This window comes from Bombyx mandarina, chromosome 21, assembly GCF_030267445.1.
Source record: "Bombyx mandarina strain Sakado chromosome 21, ASM3026744v2".
Taxonomy (NCBI): Eukaryota; Metazoa; Arthropoda; class Insecta; order Lepidoptera; family Bombycidae; genus Bombyx; species Bombyx mandarina.
Genome location: NC_143227.1, coordinates 8,839,355 through 8,859,766, shown reverse-complemented (window position 1 = coordinate 8,859,766; position 20,412 = coordinate 8,839,355). Strand labels below are relative to the sequence as shown.

The window sequence follows — 20,412 nt, the reverse complement described above, 5'->3', positions numbered from 1 at the left end:
TTTTTACTTTTTGACCTTTTCATATAGTTCACAGCCCTATCTACCATATAAAAAAAAACTGTTATGTGTCTATAGCTTTAATATTTATCTATAGCTTTCCTTTGATATAGTTCTTAAAAATTCACCTTCATATAAAATTTTATACGAAGATGTTGTTACTCGTTAATTCGAAATAATTTTAGCACTACCAGATTCTGGTTTGACAGCGACGATGTGTGTATACTCATGAATGATATAGTAAAAGTTTACCACCCCTATTAATTTGTAAATTTTCTGTTGTACAAAACAAGATTTGATTTGTTTACCTTATAATAGGGAGAAAGTTTCATTGCAGCCACACTGTTGATGTGCTCCTTTACTTTGTTAAAGAGGTCATCCCATCCACGAATAATCTTGCATTTATTCTGATAGTTAATCAGATCTAACTCGTAGCTCTGCCACGACTCACGGACCTATTTAACAAATGTAATAATTAGAACAATGAAAATTGTGCACGATTTTGGGATATCGAAAATTCAACTTTAGTTTTTGAAAACAATTATACAAGTTTCTTTTATATGTTACCAAAATCTCTGCAATTTACCTGTTTCAAGAATTCTTCAAGTGCCATTTCTCCTTGAGCGACAAGAACGACATCTTTAACGGTATGTTCGTTGTGGAGAAGATCAGCATCCCACACTTGTCCTAGAGTCAGTTCGGATAAAGACCAATCCACTTTGAGAGCTCGGCACAGTTGACGCCAATGACGTTCTTTAAGAGCATCCGATTTTAATTCCACAATTAACATGTTAACCTGCAAATTTCAATTATGTTTGATAAGATTTTTTTTACGTCTAGGTTGTTGACAAGAATAAATTACAAGGAGTTTTTAGTTTTAAAGAGTTGTAAAATTGGTACTAAATCTACCTTGGTATAAGACTGAAGTAATTTCCGAACGAATTCATAGCTGTCGTACATACGCAGACGAGCTGGCAGTTCTTTCAGCTCATTCAGCATAGCCTCCAGCTGTTGCCTGAAACAGTACAATAAATCGTTATATTACGTTATACAATACTTAATCTCCCTTGAATCAAATATGTTGAAAACATGCCTAAGTTTCCTGGGCTGTACGGAAAGCCAAGGTTTCTCTCTGATATCATCAATTTGTGTCCAGATTTTGCTGAGCGACGACCACACCCCTCGTAGATCTTGCAGTTCCTCAAGTACGACCGTCATGCGTTCGTTATTAATCGAGCTTCCTGTGAACAAAAATAAATGTGTAATGGAGACTATTAACTTGGCAATCTGGAGTTGAATTTATTTGGCAACTAGCTGTACCCGTTCGCTTCGCTGGGTATTTAAAATATTATTTCTCACCCCCAATAAAGATTCTCATCATTAACGCCCCCGTAACTCGTGTAGGGAGTTCAGCACTTATATAAATATTAGCCTATCCATTAAGTACATGTATTTTACATGGATACCAAGTTTCAAGTCAATCGGATGCATGGTTCAGTAGGTGTAACGGAACATCCGTAAAAACCACTGTAGATTTATATATATTAGTATAGATGCGACTAATACTAGCGAATGAATTACTAAAAAAGTTGAGTAAAAATTGTTTTCATAATCATATAGTAATGTGAATACAACTGACCAGTATCGTGCAACTCCAGAGCTTCTTTAGCTTTAGCGACATTATCTCTTTCGTCCTTCAGCCTGGTGTATCTAGTTTCCATAGCCTGTAGCCTTGACAGCGCATCTTCAGGCCTGGTGGATCCGTCTGTTGGCTTATTGCGTTCCCATTCGGTGAGGAACTCTAGAGTACGGGTTTCAACAGCTTTGTCTTCAGCTACGATCTTTTGCTGTAGTGATGCAACCTAAAAAAAAATATGAACTTTGTTGTTTCAGTAGGCATGTAGAAATTATTCGTTCAATACGTTTTTAACTTTTAAAGTTTCTTTTACATTGTAAGTACTAGGTAAGGCATTAAAAAAAATACCTGGGTCTGTATAGAAGAATCCTTTCTACGCATTATCTCATTGAATGCACTCCATTCTCCATCGATATTGTCGACGTGGAGCCATTGAGCTGGGAATTGGAATCTAAAAATTAAATTATTACGACATTTTTATTTACTATATTAAATAGTTTTATTCGATGACTATATTAGAATTTGCAAGTAAAATAATACCGTTGCCGTTCTAGAATACGTTGGGCTTCCCTGTAAATATCGACTTGCTTTTCCCAAGCCAAGACTTCTCTCTTCAACTGTTGCACGTAGGTAATGAGAGACACTGCATCACTAGTAGATGCCGCTTCTATAATTTAATAAAGCATTGTGTCAGTTGATTTGACAATAATAAGCAAAAAAAGATGTGTGGTGTCGTGGGACACCGGATAGGAACCAAGTTCCTTTTTATAAAAATATTAATTTTAAGTTCTATTCGAGGTATAAAGAAAATAAAACTGGACCTTTCGCAACAACCCACGGTCATTCGGTAACGTGCGAACTTATTATGGTACGCTTCATTCACGGTTGTTTGCATATAAGAGTTAGTGTATTGCGCAAATGAACGCTCTGAGATCGTTGTCAATGAATGATAAAAAAATGTTATTTTTTGTACGTTATTACAAAGTTAAGTCGTACACTGTGTGCATTACTAATAAAAATCTTACGTTACGGACGTTTTTTCCCGGTTAGGGTACCCCTCCGCATCGCCCCATAAGGAACTTCGTTCCGATAAACTAAGTATATATTTAAGAGGCGTACTTACCGATAGTCTGTTGTTCTAGCTGGCTACGCGACTTGGAGAGCTTGGAGTGGAACTGGACCATTTCCCCGCCGAGCAGGGCCCCGAACTTGCCGAGCACCTCCTTGTGCCAGGCGTCGTACTTGAGAGCCACCTTGCTCTGCACGCGGGCGAAGTCGATAACCACCGGCCCGTATTCACGCCGAGTGTCGGATGTGTCGAAGGTGGTACGAGATTTCCTGGCAGGAAGGTTAAGTTCAGTCAACTAACCGTGATAAATTCATTGAGTGATGACATAACCATAACTACAGTGAAGTAATTAAACAACAGTAAGAAGAAATATCTTTAAAGTCTATAGATATTGAAGTTTATAGAAGAAATAATTTTGAAGTCGTCGTGGCCTAAAAGATAAGACGTCCGGTGCATTCGTGTTGAAGCGATGCAACCGTGTTCGAATCCCGCAGGCGGGTACCAATTTTTCTAATGAAATACGTACTCAATAAATGTTCACGATTGACTTCCACGGTGAAGGAATAACATCGTGTAATAAAAGTGAAACCCGCAAAATTATAATTTGCGTAATTACTGGTGGTAGGACCTGTTGTGAGTCCGCGCGGGTAGGTACCACCGCCCTGCCTATTTCTGCCGTGAAGCAGTAATGCGTTTCGGTTCGAAGGGTGGGGCAGCCGTTGTAACTATACTGAGACCTTACAACTTATATCTCAAGGTGGGTGGCGCATTTACATTGTGGATGTCTATGGGCTCCAATAACCACTTAACACCAGGCGGGCTGTGAGCTCGTCCACCCATCTAAGAAATAAAAAAATAAAACTGATCTGAAATCAGAAAATTATTAGTGTAGAAAGAATTTTCTGTTAGATAGAAAGTAATATATTGGTAAATCAAGTCAATCCGCAATAAAAAATTTACTCCATCTATAAAATCCATACAAGCATCATTGCAAGAAAGGGATACAGTATTTCCTTTGGATTTCGATCAATAAACATTAAATACACCCGACGAATTATTTGTTCAACAGACTACCTATTAGTCCATTCGTTTTACACACAGAATATGTCCAAGATTAGCAGTCGAGTAACTTACTTGATGTCGTTCAAACACTTAATCCACAAAGTGATATCTTCCCCGAGACGTCCATACAAGCTTTCCGGTTGTAAGTCCCAAAGGGCTTGATAACTGTAACAATACACAATATAGCAATTCCAGTCACAGTAGCGGTTGAAATCAGATAACGCAGGTTTTAGATTTTTTTTGCAACCGGAGATTTAAGACACTAACCGCAGCCATTCGTCGACGTATTCGCGAACTTCAAATATCTTCTTTTCAATCGCGTCGTAAGCTTTTTCGAGAGGTGCGGATCCTCCAGGAAGCTTGGTCAGTAGGTTCCTGTAGGTGGCTGTTTGAGCTCGAGCAACTCCGACTTGATACCTTTGAATAGGAGAAACGAAAATAGAAGCATTAGCTATAAAGAAATATAAGTGTTTAAATTCCAAGTATTATTTTTAAAGTTACTTTGAACCAATTACATTTATAATCTATATATTAATACGTGAAGGAAAAACTTTGTATCCCTTTTTACGAAAATTGCGCGAACGTAGGAGTATGAAATTTCCCACACTTATAGAGAATATAGAGAATATTATATATTTTTTGAAATTATCCCTAAAATTACATTAAATCAATAAAAAAAAACATTATACACACAACCATGTATTTGACGCACACACGCATGCATACTATTTATTTATTGTCAAGCTTTTGTTCTTGACGTCTGTTGTCAAATTGAGAATAGATTAAATGTCTTTATTAATATTTTTCTATACTGTAGTTTTGGCGAAATTTGTGATTAAAGTAGTATAATAGTCTTTGAAAATAGAATCATAATAGTGTACAAACTTACAATTTGAATTAATTATAGTTGAATTTCGACTACTGCGGGACCACTAGTGTTAATTATTAGTTAATATCCTGTCAAATGGAAAAAAATGATTGCAAAAAAGAAACGAATTTACTATAAAATTGTTTTCTTTAGATCCAAATATTTATATTAGTGGATGCAGTTTCAATTTAATGTAAGAAGTTTGATCTAAATATTTGTGCTGTACATCTTTATTACCGTACCTGGTGCTCTGCAGTCTGTGCAGGCTGGTGACGATGGCCTGCCACGCAAACATCTGCCGCATCAGTTGGAAGCGAGCTTCTTCCAAAGACGGGAATAAATACATTTGTTGATTCGTAATGCGCACCTCGTGGACCACGCGGGCGATCTGCCGTAATTAATATAGTATTATTGTATACGTTAATACGTTTCAGTTTACTGTAAAATACATAATGACCATTAAAATGTAATAGTCAATATGCATGTTATATGTTAAAGTATTAAAATGATTTTCACTCCGTTATTTTGGTTTTCATATTTTCAGTAGTTTGAGTTTGTTGAATGTAGATAAAAAAATTTACTGCTTAGATTGGTGGACGAGCTCACGGCCCATCTGGTGTTAAGTGGTTATCGGAGCCCATAGACAGCTACTATGTAAATGCCGCCACCCACCTTGAGATATGAGCCTGAGATACCTTGAGTCCTATGGTTGCAGTATAGTTATAACGGCTACCCCCACCCTTCAAACCGAAACGCATTACTGCTTCACGGCAGAAATAGGCAGGGTGGTGGTACCTACCCGTGCGAGCTCACGAGAGGTCCTACCAGCAGTAATTACGCAAATTATAATTTTGCGGGTTTGATTTTTATTACACGATGTTATTCCTTCACCGTGGAAGCCAATCGTAAACATTTGTTAAGTACGTATTTCATTAGAAAAAAAAGTACCCGCCTGCGAGATTCAAGCACCGATGTATTTCTCGATACAAATGCACCGGAAGTCTTGTCCTTTAGGCCACGACGATTTTGTGAAATATTACTTCTTTATTAAAAATAGTACCTGGGGTTCGCCTCCGGGTTTGTGGGTAGGTTCAGCAGGAGAATAAGTATCCATGGATAGGTCAAGCTCGTGGCTCTTCCCTAGCAAGGCGCCAGTCCAGGCTTCGACACCGGCCTGCAGACGGGCGGCGAGGCTCTTTTCAACCTAAACAATAATCACGATCATGAATATAGATATTTTAAAAACTCAAATGGTAAGATGAATATTGTAACACAAAATTAAATCGTGTTTTTATATTATAAAGCTGAAGAGTTTGTTTGTTTGAACGTACTAATCTCAGGAACTACTGGTCCGAATTGAATAATTCTTTCAGTGTTATACAGCCTATTTATCGAGGAAGGCTATAGGCTATAATATAACATCACGCTAAGACCAATACAAACGGAGCACCAATAATGTTGCAAAATCGTTTTTTTTTCCTTTTTGAGGGCTTCCGCTGCGTGCGCTGCGGAAACGGTTAAAGTTTTGCTAAAATGATGTATGAGAGAATTGTTCCCCTTTAAAAGATCTAAAAAAAAGTCCGCGACAGCATATGTCTATATGTTAAGGTTGCCTCACTATAACGTTTTTTATGCTGACCAAATTTGTTCTACATTAAAGCATTATTTGTGAACTATTGAACGCGGACCAAGTCGCGAGCAAAAGCTAGTTTTATCAATAAATCGTTTTTCATAAATACCTCTTCGTCTAAGCGTTGCACCCACAGATGCAAGTTGCTGTACTGCCTCAAGGATAGATCGTCGATAGCGCGCTGCAGGCGACTCAAAATGTCGGCCAGGCTTTGAGCTGAGTATGGGCAGGTCTCGAGCGATCTCACATCCACCGAGATTTGTTCTTCGACCGCAAGTAAATCTTCAACCTGTTAGTCAATTGAGGTGAGGTTTTAGTAGTTAATTTTAATCTAAAAAGCTAATTTTTAAAACCTTTTTTACTGGTGGTAGGACCTCTTGTCAGTCCGCACGGCTAGGTACCACCACCCTGTCTATCTCTGCCGTGAAGCAGTAATGCGTTTCGGTTTGAAGGGTGGGGCAGCCGTTGTAACTATACTGAGACCTTAGAATTTATATCTTAAGGTGGGTGGCGCATTTACGTTGTAGATGTCTATGGGCTCCAGTAACTTAACACTAGGTGGGCTGTGAGCTCGTCCACCCATATAAGCAATAATAAAAAAACCTTCTTTTGACTTACTTTCTCTTGGAATAGTAGCACGACTTCACTCAATTTCTGTACATATGGATCAAGTTTGTAGGATTCCCATACAAGAGCCATGCCTTCGGACACCTGGTTGAGAACGTCGCGCCTCAGACCAGCTACCAGCGGGATGATGGATGCCTTATCGCGAATCTAAAAAAGTACATCGGCTGTTAAATTTAGATCATAAAATCAATGCAGAATCGACAAGGACACATGCACTGTACGGGTTAATATTTTAATTCTAAATGAATATGAGATACGATGCATATTACGACAAATTAACGGTACATATCTAATTTCTAGAGTAACTCATAAAATGGCATTCAAACATTTTGTAAAGGCGTAAATGCTCCCTATATGAAGATGCGCCAAAAACTGAAATAAAAGCGAACACAAGTCCACAATGTTTCACTAAACATGCATTCTACTATACCCAACTACCTTAGTATGATTCCTATTATTTAGCTGCGTAAACAAAACGTGTACGTGTTAGTGATTTCACATATTTCTCTTCTAAAAAAAATCAAATCACCTCATATTTGAACTACTGAAAAAACATTGAGAATTCGTTGCGGTTATATAATACTTCTTTTGGTGTACGTACCTTTTCGAGAGTGCGCTCGTAAGTGCGTACACTTTCAATCAATGAAATGGCGAACGGGTACAGTTGATTAGCTTGATGAGCCTTGTTCACAATGGCTAACGGCACTCTAAAACAAAGAAATGAGAATGAGGGCTGATTCAGACAAGACGAGTTTCCCCAACACGACCAGGTGCGAACACTTGGAAAGAACAGTCTTGGCGAGTATAAACCAACATTACAAGTGTCGTAACTCCACACGATCATCTCTTGAAATTGCTATCTTCATTATGGACCTGATACGTGCATCATACGAGTGTTCATCAACGTTAGCCCACTGAGTTTCTCGCCGGATCTTCTCAGTGGGTTGCAATTCCGATCCGGTGATAGATTCTGCGAAGCATTACTCTTGCTAGGGCTAGCGTTAGTAAATTCTCTTAGGTTGAGCCCGTGAGCTCACCTACCCGACTGGGCCTAGTTGGAATAGCCTCTTAGGCTACCAGTAAAATCAATACTGAAAACTATAATATTATTATTTGCACTTATTTTTCTCGCCTGTTCGTGTTTGAGAAAAATAGCAATGCAATTCAACCCTAAAATAGAACGCAGGCTTTTTCTATTTAAACTGCAATAGAAGTGTTATTTTAAAAGTTTAACCTTTTTGGTTTTGACTTACCTGAACCCTAGGTTCTTTAAATTACGCACTTCCTTGTATAGAGTGATGATTTCCGGCAGAAAGTTAACTTTCAGTTTGAGGATTGTACCAGTCTTGCTGGACCGGGCACGCACTGAGTCGATCGCGAAGATTCGGCCCGATACACCCAAGTTACGTTGTTGAACCTAGAATAAACATTATTAGAAAAAAATGGATTATTATTCATGAGAACTAATTTCATTACAATTTTGTAGTATTTTAAAATAAAACTCATTTTACGCTACCTTACGAGCCCAATCGTCGAAGACTTCTTGAGTATCTAATTTCAGTCGGAAACTGTCGCCGTCTGCCTTCAACTTCTGCCCTTCAATATGATTTTCCCAGCCTTTACCTACAAAATGCAAAACAAACACATATGAAAAAATTACAAGAAACATAATAAAAAATAATACAATAATCTAATATAGTCATCTAGTATACCAAGAACATCTTCAACTCTTTTTAAATAAGCAGTGAGCTGGTGATCGATCTGCTTCGCCCAAATGATGGAGCCGGCAACGGGAGGGAGATCTCGTACCGTCGAAATACTACTGCACTTCGATTGTGGATATTGTACCTATGAAAATGATAAGGTTAAAAAGTTGGAGAAGGCATTTGTGCGACACTACTTTTCAAACACCAAATCAACAGATAGAATAAAAAAGTTACAAGGCTTTGTGGTCAGAATTTATGATTACTTCATTATCATAAAATTACTACAACATAAACATATAGATAATTTAAATTTTGAATCCATATAGGATATTCGGCGGTAAGTTTTTGACAATTGACCTTTTGTGGGACAACTTTTCGATATCAGAGCGTATGGTTTACGAAAAAATACAATTTACAGTGACATTTAAAAGATATGCTTTCTATATGTGTTTCGAATATCATTCGAACTATCGGTCTACCGAGCACCGAAACTAACTGAATCCACAATCATGAGTTTTATATATAACTAGCTGTACCCGTCCGCTTCGCTGGGCAATTAAAATTAACATTATTATTTCTCACCCCCACAAAGATTCTCATTATTAACGCCCTCGGAACTGGTGTAGGGAGTCTAACACTCATATAAATATTAGCCTATCCATTAAGTACACGTATTTTCTACATGGATACCAAGTTTCAAGTCAATCGGATGCATGGTTCAGTAGTTATAACGGAACATCCGTAAAAACCACTGTAGATTTATATATTAGTATAGAGTATAGATTACAAGTTTTTGATCCATTCGCAATGTTTTCGCAAATTTTTTTATTTTTATTCTTTGTTAGAGCCATACACTTATTAGGTTAAGTCGGCTTCACCAAATATTACGTACTTTAAACTTCTCATGTAAGGCCTCAATATCGTCTTTGACGCGCTGTATGAGCTGCGTCTGGTACTCGCGGATGGCGCCGCGGATGTGCGGGCGCACGAACAGCGCGTTGAAGCGAGAGAATATACGAAACATTTCGTTCGCGTTCTTAGCTGTTCCCAGCTGGTCGCGGAGGTGGGCCGTGATGCGAGTCTCGACGCGGTCTGCGAACACAAAAAAAACCGGTTTACTATTCATATTCTTACTGGTGGTAGGACCTCTTTGTGAGTTCGCGCGGGTATGTATCACCACCCCGCCTATTTCTGCCGTGAAGCAGTAATACGTTTCGGTTTGAAGGATGGAGCATCCGTTGTAACTATACTTGAGACCTTAGAACTTAATATCTCAAGGTGGGTGGCGCATTTACGTTGTATATGTCTATGGGCTCCAATAACCACTTAACACCAGGTGGGCCGTGAGCTTGTCCACCCATATAAGCAAAAAAAAAAAATCTTAACATTCGCCAAAAAATTTGATACATATTGTTTGACATACCAATTCTGTCTTCATAGCGCCCCACGGCAGCTTCCCAAGCGTCGCAACCTTCGCGGGTGATATCCAAGCAATCGACTTCCTTTACATTCTCATATGCGAGGTTCACCTATAATATTACAGTTTCGTAGTAAATATACGAAATTACAATTCAAATACCTTATTTACTTAACCCAGATAAATCAGTATTTATGGGAGTTAATTTATGCACAAATCTTTATTTAATATTCAGAAATTTACCTCGGCAATGGCGTTAGCATCAGCAGCATCCATGGGCAGAGAGTGAGGCTGCGCGGGTTCGCCTGAAGCACCTGTCTCTGCAGTCACTACAGCGCGTGGACGCAGAACCTAAACAAATGATAGTAAATTTAATATTTTTAATTTGAAAACCAAACCTGAATATCGTTTGTTCGAAATGTTATTATTTATGTATATATCTTATGACGTGTTAACAGTTTCTGTACGCAATAAAACTGTGAACTCAAAGGTCTCAGTTCAGACCAATAATGATTCTATGATTTGTGGTAACATCTGTAGCGTTTTCAAATGTCTCAGTTCAGACCAATAATTATTCTAACATTTGTAGTAACATCTGTAACGTATAATTTATTTATTAGTGAGAGGTTACCACAGTGACTGAACTGTCTATTTTTGTGTGAAGCAATCCTCCATCCATCGTTCCAGTTATATAACAAAATTGAGACTGATGATGAGATCTTTGAAGGTTGGTGACGACATTCACGTTTTGACGTTTAAAACCAACTTGGATATCAGCTCATTCAACCATTTTGAGCAACATCAAATTTTTTTTTTTTTTATACAAACATAAAAATGAATATTCTATTTATTTATTTATAACTTTATATACTAGACAGTATAAAGGCGGACTTAATGCCATAGGCATTCTCTGACAGTCTGCCTTAGGGGGGTGCAGAGATGAACCTTGGTAGCAGTAGTGTGATAGTGATATAACTTAAACATATGTGTATATATAACATACATAATACTTATAGATATAAATACTTGTACTTAAATAAATACATATACATAAATATATAGATATAAAAATATATATCGACGCTAGAAAGGCAAACGTGACTAAGCGACAATAACTGCTTTGTAAATAAACGATAGGCAATAACCATGTTCAATGCGCAAATAAAATATATTTCTAGGTCTATTAAAATCATTTCAATCCTACAGCTAGATTGGTTAAAATAGATTTTTTTTCAGGTATTTCTCATGTATATTTTAAATTAATTTCAACTTTAAATTAGTCTACTGTAAAGTTCACGCATTGTCGCTTAGTCACTTTTGTCTTTCAAGCGTCGGTATAAATAAATATTAGATGACTCTGCTAACTCTCTGATAAACAAGAATTCTACCCAAATATCAACAGATAGAAGTCTTCAATTATTATTGATAAGTACTATATTCAGTGACTTACTCTTAGCATGACAGTGCGCAGTTGCTCGTGATGTCTCCGGAAGCGCCGCATGTGTTCCATACGCGCCTGCAGTCGCTTATGTGACGGAGAAACGCGCCATACCATCTTCAAATGTTCATCGCGTTTCTTCTTCACGATGTCACTGTTTCACAAATATGATTTAATAAATAAACGACTTTTTGGCGGGAACGCGAGGAGTGAAGTTGTGTGATTTGTTTTATTTTGTCTATTTAGTGTTTCTTCGGGTTTAAATGTGTAATAATGGTGGTTTATTAACTGTTTAATATCTGTGAAAGTGCACAAACGTGGTAAAATGAAACAAAGCCGCTGGACGTAACTTCTCGGGATCCTCCAAAAAGTCCACTGAAAAAATCTTAGTAAATGACCACCATTTTACTGAGATTATATTTCATCCCATATCATCTCATTTCATTTCATTTAATTTCATCCCAGTTGATTAATGTCTCAAATTAATCATCTTCATTTCATTTCACTTCATAATATAATTTTTAATAAAAATATTAATATAAATTAAAATAATACATGACTTAAAGGTCTCAGTTACCAGGTCATAAAATCCCTTAAAAAATTAATAAATAAATAACCTTTTTTTTATTGCTTAGGTGGGTGGACGAGCTTACAGCTGACCTGGTGTTAAGTGGTTACTGGAGCCCATAGACATTCATAACGTAAATACGCCACGCACCTTGAGTTATAAGTTCTAAGGTCTCAAGTATAGTTACATTTTAATCGGTATTCTGAGAAATTCATGTTCTCATTCATCTCTCTCTCTCTCATTGTTTTTTGGATGACTATGAAGGAAAGTTCTATTGAACTGTTTTTAGCTTTGGACGTATTTGTACTATACTTGTTCCGAATTTATGTGGTACCAATCTTAAATTATACATGGCTAATAGACAATGACAGAAAAGTTGCATTATCTATTGCTGATACAACATATTCGCTATAACTCGCCAAAGACATCGTGGAAATTCTTTTCGCAAGACCTGTTTCAAGGTTGATGAGCTAGCCGTTCTCGTGTTATTAATACATCAAACAGTTTCACATCACCCGAGCGTACTGGCTCTTGATAACGCTGAGATGATAGTATTGAAGATCCCTTACACTTATATGAAAAAGTAAGTACAGCAATGGGACACCGAAATGCGGAAAAAGGAATATCAAATAGTTAAATGTAATGTAAATAAAATACACAGTAAATCGAAAATATTGAAATATGTGAAATTTTTTTTAGCCTCTAGATGTCACTCAGATCCATATCGACGTTTGAAAGGCAAACGTGACTAAGCGACAATAACTGCTTTATACATAAATGATGGGCAATAACCATATTCGATACGCAAAAAAATATATATTTCTAGGTCTATTAAAATCATTTCAATCCTGCAGCTAGATTCGTTAAAATAGATTTTTTTTCAGGTATTTCAACTTTAAATTAGTCTACTGTAAAGTTCACGCATTGTCGCTTAGTCACGTTTGCCTTTCAAGCGTCGATATATTTTTATATAGTTTTTATTAAAATATATTAATTTTCAGGTTTATAAGCTTGGCATGATTTAATTACTGTCATTATAATTATATTATTTAATAGATAATATATTCTGTGCCCTTACCGCAAAAGACCTTGAAGTTTCTCGTACTCATCATCCCAACACGAAAATACTTCGAAACATTGAGTCATGACGCGTTCGAAGTCTTCAAATGGGATGTGCATGAGACGACGTGTACCAAGCACCTGTGCGATTTAGATTGTCAATATTTTTGTGTCAAAGAAACGTGCATATTTAAAATTTTTGGGTCATTCAATACTCAGTGAAGTGCAGGTGTGGTTAACATAACCATATTGTAAACAAATTAGGGTCTCATCGAATCAGATGTAACCGCCTCACTTTACTGCAATTATTATTGCCGCAATGTCCTTCTTCAAACGAGGCTTGTGGAGAGTATTTAAGGGTAGGCAGCGGCTTGACCCTGATCCTGGCATTGCTGAAATCCATGGGCGACGGTAACCATTCACCATCAGGAGGGTTGTATGCTTGTATGCTTACAAAAGCAATAAAAAAAGCAAAATTTAGAACTAGTGGCGTTTTTCCCTCCTCTCTAATCGTTGGTAGCCTAAGGGGCAATTACAACTTCGCGCGAAGGGATAGGTGAGCTCACGAGCTCAACCTGAGAGAATTGCTAGTACTAGCCCTAGCAAGATCAGTACTTCTCTGAATCTACTACTGGATCGGAATCGCGACCCACTGAGACAGCTAGTTCGCATGACGAAGTCTTCGTCGTAGTCGACGATTTAGACGAGGACAATGACTGGTGCTTGAAGAGCCTAAAAGCACCAAGAGCGACGGCGAAGAGTGAGATGGCGGCTTTGTTTTGCCTCATTGCCTGGGTCGGATAAGAAACTAGTTGTATTAAAAATTACATATAATGAGAAAATAACTTGCCTTTAACAGCTGTTGTCCGAGATCACGAGAAATTGCTTCAACAAGTCTTAGTCCACGCTGGATTGGATACTTTGTAGAACGTATTTTACGTAGATGAGAGAATATTTGTTGGACTGCCAACCTGTATTTTAGGTTAATATTTGTTTTAAAAATATCCTATATAATTTTTTTTCTTAAATAATCTATTCAAAAAATTTAACAAAAGGAAAATTTTAACTATTTAAAGTTTTTTCTTATATACTTTGAAGTTAAAAGCTAACCTTATTCTGTCAAGTTCAGTAGCACTCAAAAGGTCATTGATGGGGAAATCTTTCATCAATGGATTGTAATCAGATACAGTTGCAAGAGCTTGCTTCAGGCCTGTGTCTGTATCGAATGAGACAGTTGCATGGAAACGTTTACCATATTTCAGGATCTCGAGAGTTAGTGCCACCTGAAAGAACATTAAATTGCACCACATTAAAGTATATATATAATTTGTATCATACTCCTGTATCATTTATGCAGAAAATAACAATTTATTAAATGCATATTATACATTGATGAAGTGTGTAAAACTAAGTAAATGTATTAAGATTTCAAGATAAGAATAGCTGCTATTCGAAAAAGAAATTGAAACACCAACCTCAAGTTTCAATAAAAGCAGTAAAATTCATATAGTTTTGTTCATGGGCTTTAGTAATCACTTTATATTATCTGCCATTAACTGGTCTGCTAAGATTGGTAGATACTCAAAAACAATTCGACTTATTGTCATTTGAATGCTAATAAAATGTTTGGGTTGAATTTGAAGTGGGCAGATGTTGACTAACCATAATATAAGTTTGCTTATTTAATACATAATGACTGTGGGTTGTTTGATGTTGAACTAACTGAGTGGACTGTAGGTTTTGTGGTTCTTGTGAAATATAAACACTTTATCACTATTACTGGGTGTATATTGATATTTATAGAAAGTACAAAGGTTTTTACAGGCACAGCGATGTAAGCGAATTTTGTGAATGAAAATTATGACTGGTTTAAGACCTAGTGAATGATTTAGAATGAATGACATTAATGTAGGTTTGCTACAGGGTAAATTTATATGGGATTTTGCATATCTGTATTTTAATGTTGATAACAATGTACTAGTTTTTATTAACAATGTACTTACTTCAAGACTTTCTCGTTTTTCTTGAATGCGATGAAGAGCTCTTTCAAGATTCAACCAGAAAGAGATTTCTTGAAGTGCAGTACCATTTGAAGGATCTCGATCCAATTTGGTCACCTAAATTGACAGAAAATAAAGATAATATATAGAATAAATAGGTTTAAATTTTTTTTTGTTCTTAAACAGTAATGAGGTGCCATATTCTCGATGTTTCTTACCTTTTGAATTTCTTTAATCCAACGATTAACACCAAACTGAAGTTGATTTAAAAAAGTAGAATCTTCAACTTTGTCACCGAAGTCAGCAACACGTGCTTTCCTTCCTTCATCAGCAGCCCTGAGGATAGAGTATACAGTCAATTGTAAATATCAAACTTAATCATTACACCTAAATTGTTTGTTTACATTCATAAGTTAATGTACTAGAATAATATGAAATAAGGCTACTAATCATAGGGTATATTGTAAGCAAACATTTTTTAATGCAAGCTCACATACCACCTGGTATTGAGTAATTACTGGAACTCAGACATCACTATTTGAATACTACAACCCAAATTTAAAAACGATAAAGTCTCAATTATATTATTTATTGGCTTTCGAATAGTTCACAACGGTATAGAAGGCAGTTTCGGGGTAGATACATGATGGTGGTAGCAACCCGTGCAGACTTTAATAAAAATAAATTTGGAAGATACAGTTAATTTAAATTTAAAATATTACATTTCAGAAAAAGTTTATTTACCTTTTTATGACTGCTGCCACAACTGGATGGATGGGTAGAGTAATTTCAGGAATATCAATGTTCTGTTGGAGATGAAGAAGACCCATTTCCAGTTCAGCAATTTTCTTCTCAACTGATGGAGCCATTTTATCACCATCTCTATTTCCCAAACAAACATTACATAATTTAAAGATGAGTTTATTTAGAGTGTATTTCATAATTGCATAGTATCTTTTTTAGAATCACAATCTATGTGAATTTTAGAATGTACTTATAGATTTCACAATGAATAATAATGTTTTCAATACAAAAGGTTCATAACAATAAATTTATTATTTATTATTATTATATATTTATTTTATTTACTTTTATTAATATTCTTGCTGATAGTTAGGCACTACATATAACCAATTATAACAGTATTTCAATTTTACTTCTTTTAATTTCAGACGTGTTCAAAGATGAGGAAACTGCTTAACAAGATTCAATAGCTTGTACATATGGAGTCATTAAATAATTATAATTGTGTCAATATTTTATGAAATTTTTAATAATTGGCTTTACTTCAATTTAGCACATAAATTTTATACAATCCACAAGAACATAATTAAACCAGACTGAAAAATAATTAGCATTTTTCAACACACACAATAAAAATTAATTTGTTTTGAGCCTACACACACATAAAATTTTTAAGTAACTAACCGGTCAGCTCTTCCACTTTCTTTAACATAGCTCTTGAAAAATGGAGCCATCGTTTTGCTGATAAAAGCATGCAGGGTTTCATAAGGAGATCCATCAGAGAAGTTGATTAATCGAAGTTGACTATGGATGGACTTATCAGCTTCAATAACTGCTCCTCGTTTCGTACAGACAAGGGCAGCCACTCGTGGGGATGTAAAATGAACCTATAACATAGAATAGTATTATTGAAGAAAACAATACAATGTGTGTATTGTTGTGCTTGAACACCTTCATTAAATTTTCTTTTCTTGAGGAGGTTACAAAATGCATCAATCATGTGTGAAAACGTGGTATGATTTTCTTAATGCACTTGGTAGTGTTTAGATTCTATTGAGTATATAGGATACACCATATATCATGAGTTTATTTGAGTTGAGTTATATTTTTACAAGTAGAAAAAAAGCAATATAGGCCTGTTATGGCGATCATTTATTAACCTGCTAAGTTCCACAACTATATATTACCATATGTACCATATTTGACCTGAGGAACATTATTGAGCAAGTGTCATAAATATTGTAATTAGAAAATCCTAATTTTAGTTTAAGCCTACTTACTATTCACTAATTAATTTTAATTTAAGATTACTATTTATTTTTCACACACCTCATTACTGATTTGGTATGTAACAGCTTCTTTCTCTTCTTCACCCTCAGTTGGTTGTTCACTGTCATCTTCTGCAAAATTAAAATTAAATTACTTACGAGTCAAATGGTTAAGTATAAACCTCAGAATTATGCAGCTAAAGCTTTAACATAATGATATGACGTCACGGTCTGTGATTCAAGCAATGCAGTAAAGTAGTTTTTAAGTAGAAAGTTGTTATAACTGAAAGACGTGGGTACCTTTTGATGAAAATCGTTGGACGTAGAGCGAAGAAACTTGAGGATCAGCAATAAACTTTCTAATGCAGTCTTGGTTCACTTTATCCTCGAGGGCTGTGTTAAGAGCCGGAGGAACGATGTCATCCTCAGGCAAAAGTACCGTTGCGGCTCTTCGCAAGTAATTAGCAAAGTCTTGAAAATCAACAACAACCACATTTTGGGTTTCTGCAGTATTTTCAGTCCCGTCAAGGGAGTCTCCCATGGTGTTCTAGGAGCTTTGATGATATGGTTCAATAATCAATAAATGAAAAGAACAGTCGAAATCTTTGTAAACTCCTCTTCTCGCAACCTATTTGACAAGAATGACAGGTGCAGTGCATAGCAGTGTGACTAGATTTTATTTGACGAATCTACTGCTTGTGGAGGTTCAAATCTACTAAATTCTACCAAAAGAGAACGAGAAATACTCAAAATCTATTATACTTTTTTTGCTGTTGTGTTACAATGTAAAGACATGAATCTCCTTGATTAAACAATAAAATAATAAAAAGAAACCACAATTAATTAAAGAGACCAATGTTATTTTTTTTAAATTAAATTCTAAATAAAAATCTCTAAAAAATATCTAACTAAAATCTATCTAAATAAAAAATAAAAATAATAAAATGAAACTTAAACTTCTTTTCTTTATGTTGGGTAACATTTTCATAAAGTTGTTTTGAGTCCATTAACTTGATAATAGTTCTGTCAGAATCAAATGTGCGACATCAACTGATGTAGCCCCTCTTTTCCATGCATGATTGCAGCAACATTCTTATTATTAAATCGATTTCGATCTTAATTTTTAATCCTATTAATATCAGAAATTATTTTTTCTACTTTGGCATTTGACAAAGGTAGTGTCGTCATTTGCTTCACAAATCGGGACAAATTGCCATACCTTGGTTTGCTATTCGCATCACAGATTTGGCTGCCTGCACTCCAAAATTTATCCACAATAAAAGTTTCAGACATCGAACTAGAAGTTGACAATAAATTAGACACGGAAACATCTGATTTTGATTCCCTATATTCTTTGTCAACAATTTGCATGTTTTCTGTTGTAAATACAAGGATATCGTGATGAATAGGACATCACGATATCCTTGTGTACATTTATGTTTCATTTTAAGCTCGATTATAAAAATTCTCAATGAAGGAATTCCCACTAGTCTATCACACTATGCTCAAGGCACGAATGGTAAAGAAAAGAATGAAAATTAAATAGTTACAATTCATTCGATGAAAGGGGGAATATCCCAAATTTGTCCGTTATGCCAAAAAAGTACTAGAATAACTGAAAAGCGTGAATTCTACTAAAATATACCAAATAATTTTTACATACTAAATTCTGTTGCCAATACCTCAAAATCTACCAAAAAAGTAGAAATCTACTAAATCTGGTCACGCTGGTGCATAGATTAATTATTAGTATTTGTTTTTTTAAAGGGATTTTACGACCTAGTAACTAAGACCTTTAGGTCTTATTTTAATTTATATTCTTATTTTTATGAAAAATGATATTATGGAGTGAAATGAAATAAAGATGATTAATTTGAGACATTAATCAACTGGTGGTAGGACCTCTTGTGAGTCCGCATGGGTAGGTACGACCGCCTCGCCTATTTCTGCCATGAAGCAGTAATGCGTTTCGGTTTGAAGGGTGGGGCAGCCGTTGTAACTATACTTGAGACCTTAGAACTTATATCTCAAGGTGTGTGGCGCATTTACGTTGTAGATGTCTATGGGCTCCAGTAACCACTTAATACCAGGTGGGCTGTGAGCTCGTACACACGTCTAAGCATAAAAAAAAAACTGGGATGAAATTAAATGAAATGAGATGAGATGATGTGGGATGAAATATAACCTCAGTAAAATGGTGGTCATTTACTGAGATTTTTTCAGTGGACTTTTTGGGGGATCCCGAGAAGTTAAGTCCAGCGGCTTTGTTTAATTTTCCCACATTTGTGCACTTTCACAGATATTAAACAGTTAATAAACCACCGTTATTACACATTTAAACCTGAAGAGACATTAAATAGACAAAATAAAACAAATCATACAACTTCACTCCTTGCGTTCCCGCCAAAAAGTCAGATAATAATCCTTAACAGTTACTTGCTCACATCAGTAAAATGTATAAAGCTAGTTATTAGTATTTAGTGATGCTTAGACTATTTGTACGTGTATACTATAAAATTAATAACTTTTTAACTAGCTTAGAGATTAATGAAACTCAATTAACTAAATGTAGCTCATATACATACATCGAACATGTTGTATTATTACTTTATTATTTGAATGCTTGAATCGTCTTCATACCATTTAATTTCTTGGAGATAGTGATGATCCATAATCGCACTTATGTTTTATTATTATCCTTAGCTGTTGATTTGCGAGCAAAGGGAGGGACAGCGGCGTATCCTAGTCAAACAATTCGTTAACGACTTGTTACTGCAGACCGCCGTTGAAAGCAATGCTCAACTTTGCGCATCCAAAATCAGGTGTTACCGTTTACCGGTAGTAAGACATCTTGTGAGTCCGCACGAGTAGGTACCAGCACCTTGCTTATTTCTGCCCTGGAGTAGTAATGGGTTTCGGTTTGAATGGTGGTGCAGACGTTGTATTACAGAAACCGAGAATTCAAAACCCGTATCTCAAGGTGGGTGGCGGCATTTATGTTGTTGATGTCTATGGGCTCCAGTCCTACATCCAGGGCTACATCCATCAAAGCAATAAATAAATAAAAAAATTAATGGTGAGATGTGAGCAAGAGAGTTCTTCTCTGTTCGCACTGCGCAGTTGTCATCGAGCCTAAGTTCCGGGATAGGGATCTCGCCCAAATTTTGGCTCCCTAAGTATTTTGTGTTTCCTCTGTATGCTTTGGAGACCGGCGAAAAGGAAGTGTAACTTGCTGCTACTCAAAATGTGTCTGTGAGTGACAGATGACTCCGGGTAGTTTTGAGCCAACGGGTATCGCGTCGTTACGACTGGATGTCGCCGTC

The 20,412-nt window shown here is 36.1% G+C and overlaps 1 protein-coding gene across 5 annotated transcripts in view; it reads right to left on the bottom strand.

Annotated features, from left to right (window-relative positions):
* The window catches only part of Dhc64C (dynein heavy chain, cytoplasmic), a 70,538-nt gene extending 52,803 nt beyond the window's left edge, over positions 1 to 17,735 (bottom strand). For 3 of the 5 annotated variants that reach the window (XM_089736538.1, XM_089736537.1, XM_089736540.1), the window contains exons 1-32: positions 17,390 to 17,735; positions 17,151 to 17,221; positions 16,506 to 16,708; positions 15,822 to 15,959; positions 15,296 to 15,413; positions 15,081 to 15,194; positions 14,188 to 14,360; positions 13,928 to 14,048; positions 13,097 to 13,218; positions 11,463 to 11,604; positions 10,256 to 10,363; positions 10,019 to 10,124; positions 9,488 to 9,687; positions 8,602 to 8,737; positions 8,406 to 8,512; positions 8,143 to 8,306; positions 7,491 to 7,596; positions 7,328 to 7,351; positions 6,881 to 7,036; positions 6,372 to 6,551; positions 5,693 to 5,836; positions 4,875 to 5,020; positions 4,032 to 4,181; positions 3,837 to 3,929; positions 2,757 to 2,971; positions 2,174 to 2,300; positions 1,982 to 2,084; positions 1,637 to 1,859; positions 1,091 to 1,238; positions 907 to 1,012; positions 584 to 793; positions 306 to 452 (exon numbers count right to left, since the gene is read on the bottom strand). In XM_089736538.1, the coding sequence (XP_089592664.1) occupies positions 306 to 452; positions 584 to 793; positions 907 to 1,012; positions 1,091 to 1,238; positions 1,637 to 1,859; positions 1,982 to 2,084; positions 2,174 to 2,300; positions 2,757 to 2,971; positions 3,837 to 3,929; positions 4,032 to 4,181; positions 4,875 to 5,020; positions 5,693 to 5,836; positions 6,372 to 6,551; positions 6,881 to 7,036; positions 7,328 to 7,351; positions 7,491 to 7,596; positions 8,143 to 8,306; positions 8,406 to 8,512; positions 8,602 to 8,737; positions 9,488 to 9,687; positions 10,019 to 10,124; positions 10,256 to 10,363; positions 11,463 to 11,604; positions 13,097 to 13,218; positions 13,928 to 14,048; positions 14,188 to 14,360; positions 15,081 to 15,194; positions 15,296 to 15,413; positions 15,822 to 15,959; positions 16,506 to 16,708; positions 17,151 to 17,221; positions 17,390 to 17,630 (4,542 nt within the window). In that variant the 5' untranslated portion in view covers positions 17,631 to 17,735. The remainder of the gene's footprint in view (positions 1 to 305; positions 453 to 583; positions 794 to 906; positions 1,013 to 1,090; positions 1,239 to 1,636; positions 1,860 to 1,981; positions 2,085 to 2,173; positions 2,301 to 2,756; positions 2,972 to 3,836; positions 3,930 to 4,031; positions 4,182 to 4,874; positions 5,021 to 5,692; positions 5,837 to 6,371; positions 6,552 to 6,880; positions 7,037 to 7,327; positions 7,352 to 7,490; positions 7,597 to 8,142; positions 8,307 to 8,405; positions 8,513 to 8,601; positions 8,738 to 9,487; positions 9,688 to 10,018; positions 10,125 to 10,255; positions 10,364 to 11,462; positions 11,605 to 13,096; positions 13,219 to 13,927; positions 14,049 to 14,187; positions 14,361 to 15,080; positions 15,195 to 15,295; positions 15,414 to 15,821; positions 15,960 to 16,505; positions 16,709 to 17,150; positions 17,222 to 17,389) is intronic. The other 2 variants (XM_089736539.1, XM_028170719.2) reach the window with 1 other exon arrangement.
* Between the last annotated feature and the right edge of the window lie 2,677 nt (positions 17,736 to 20,412).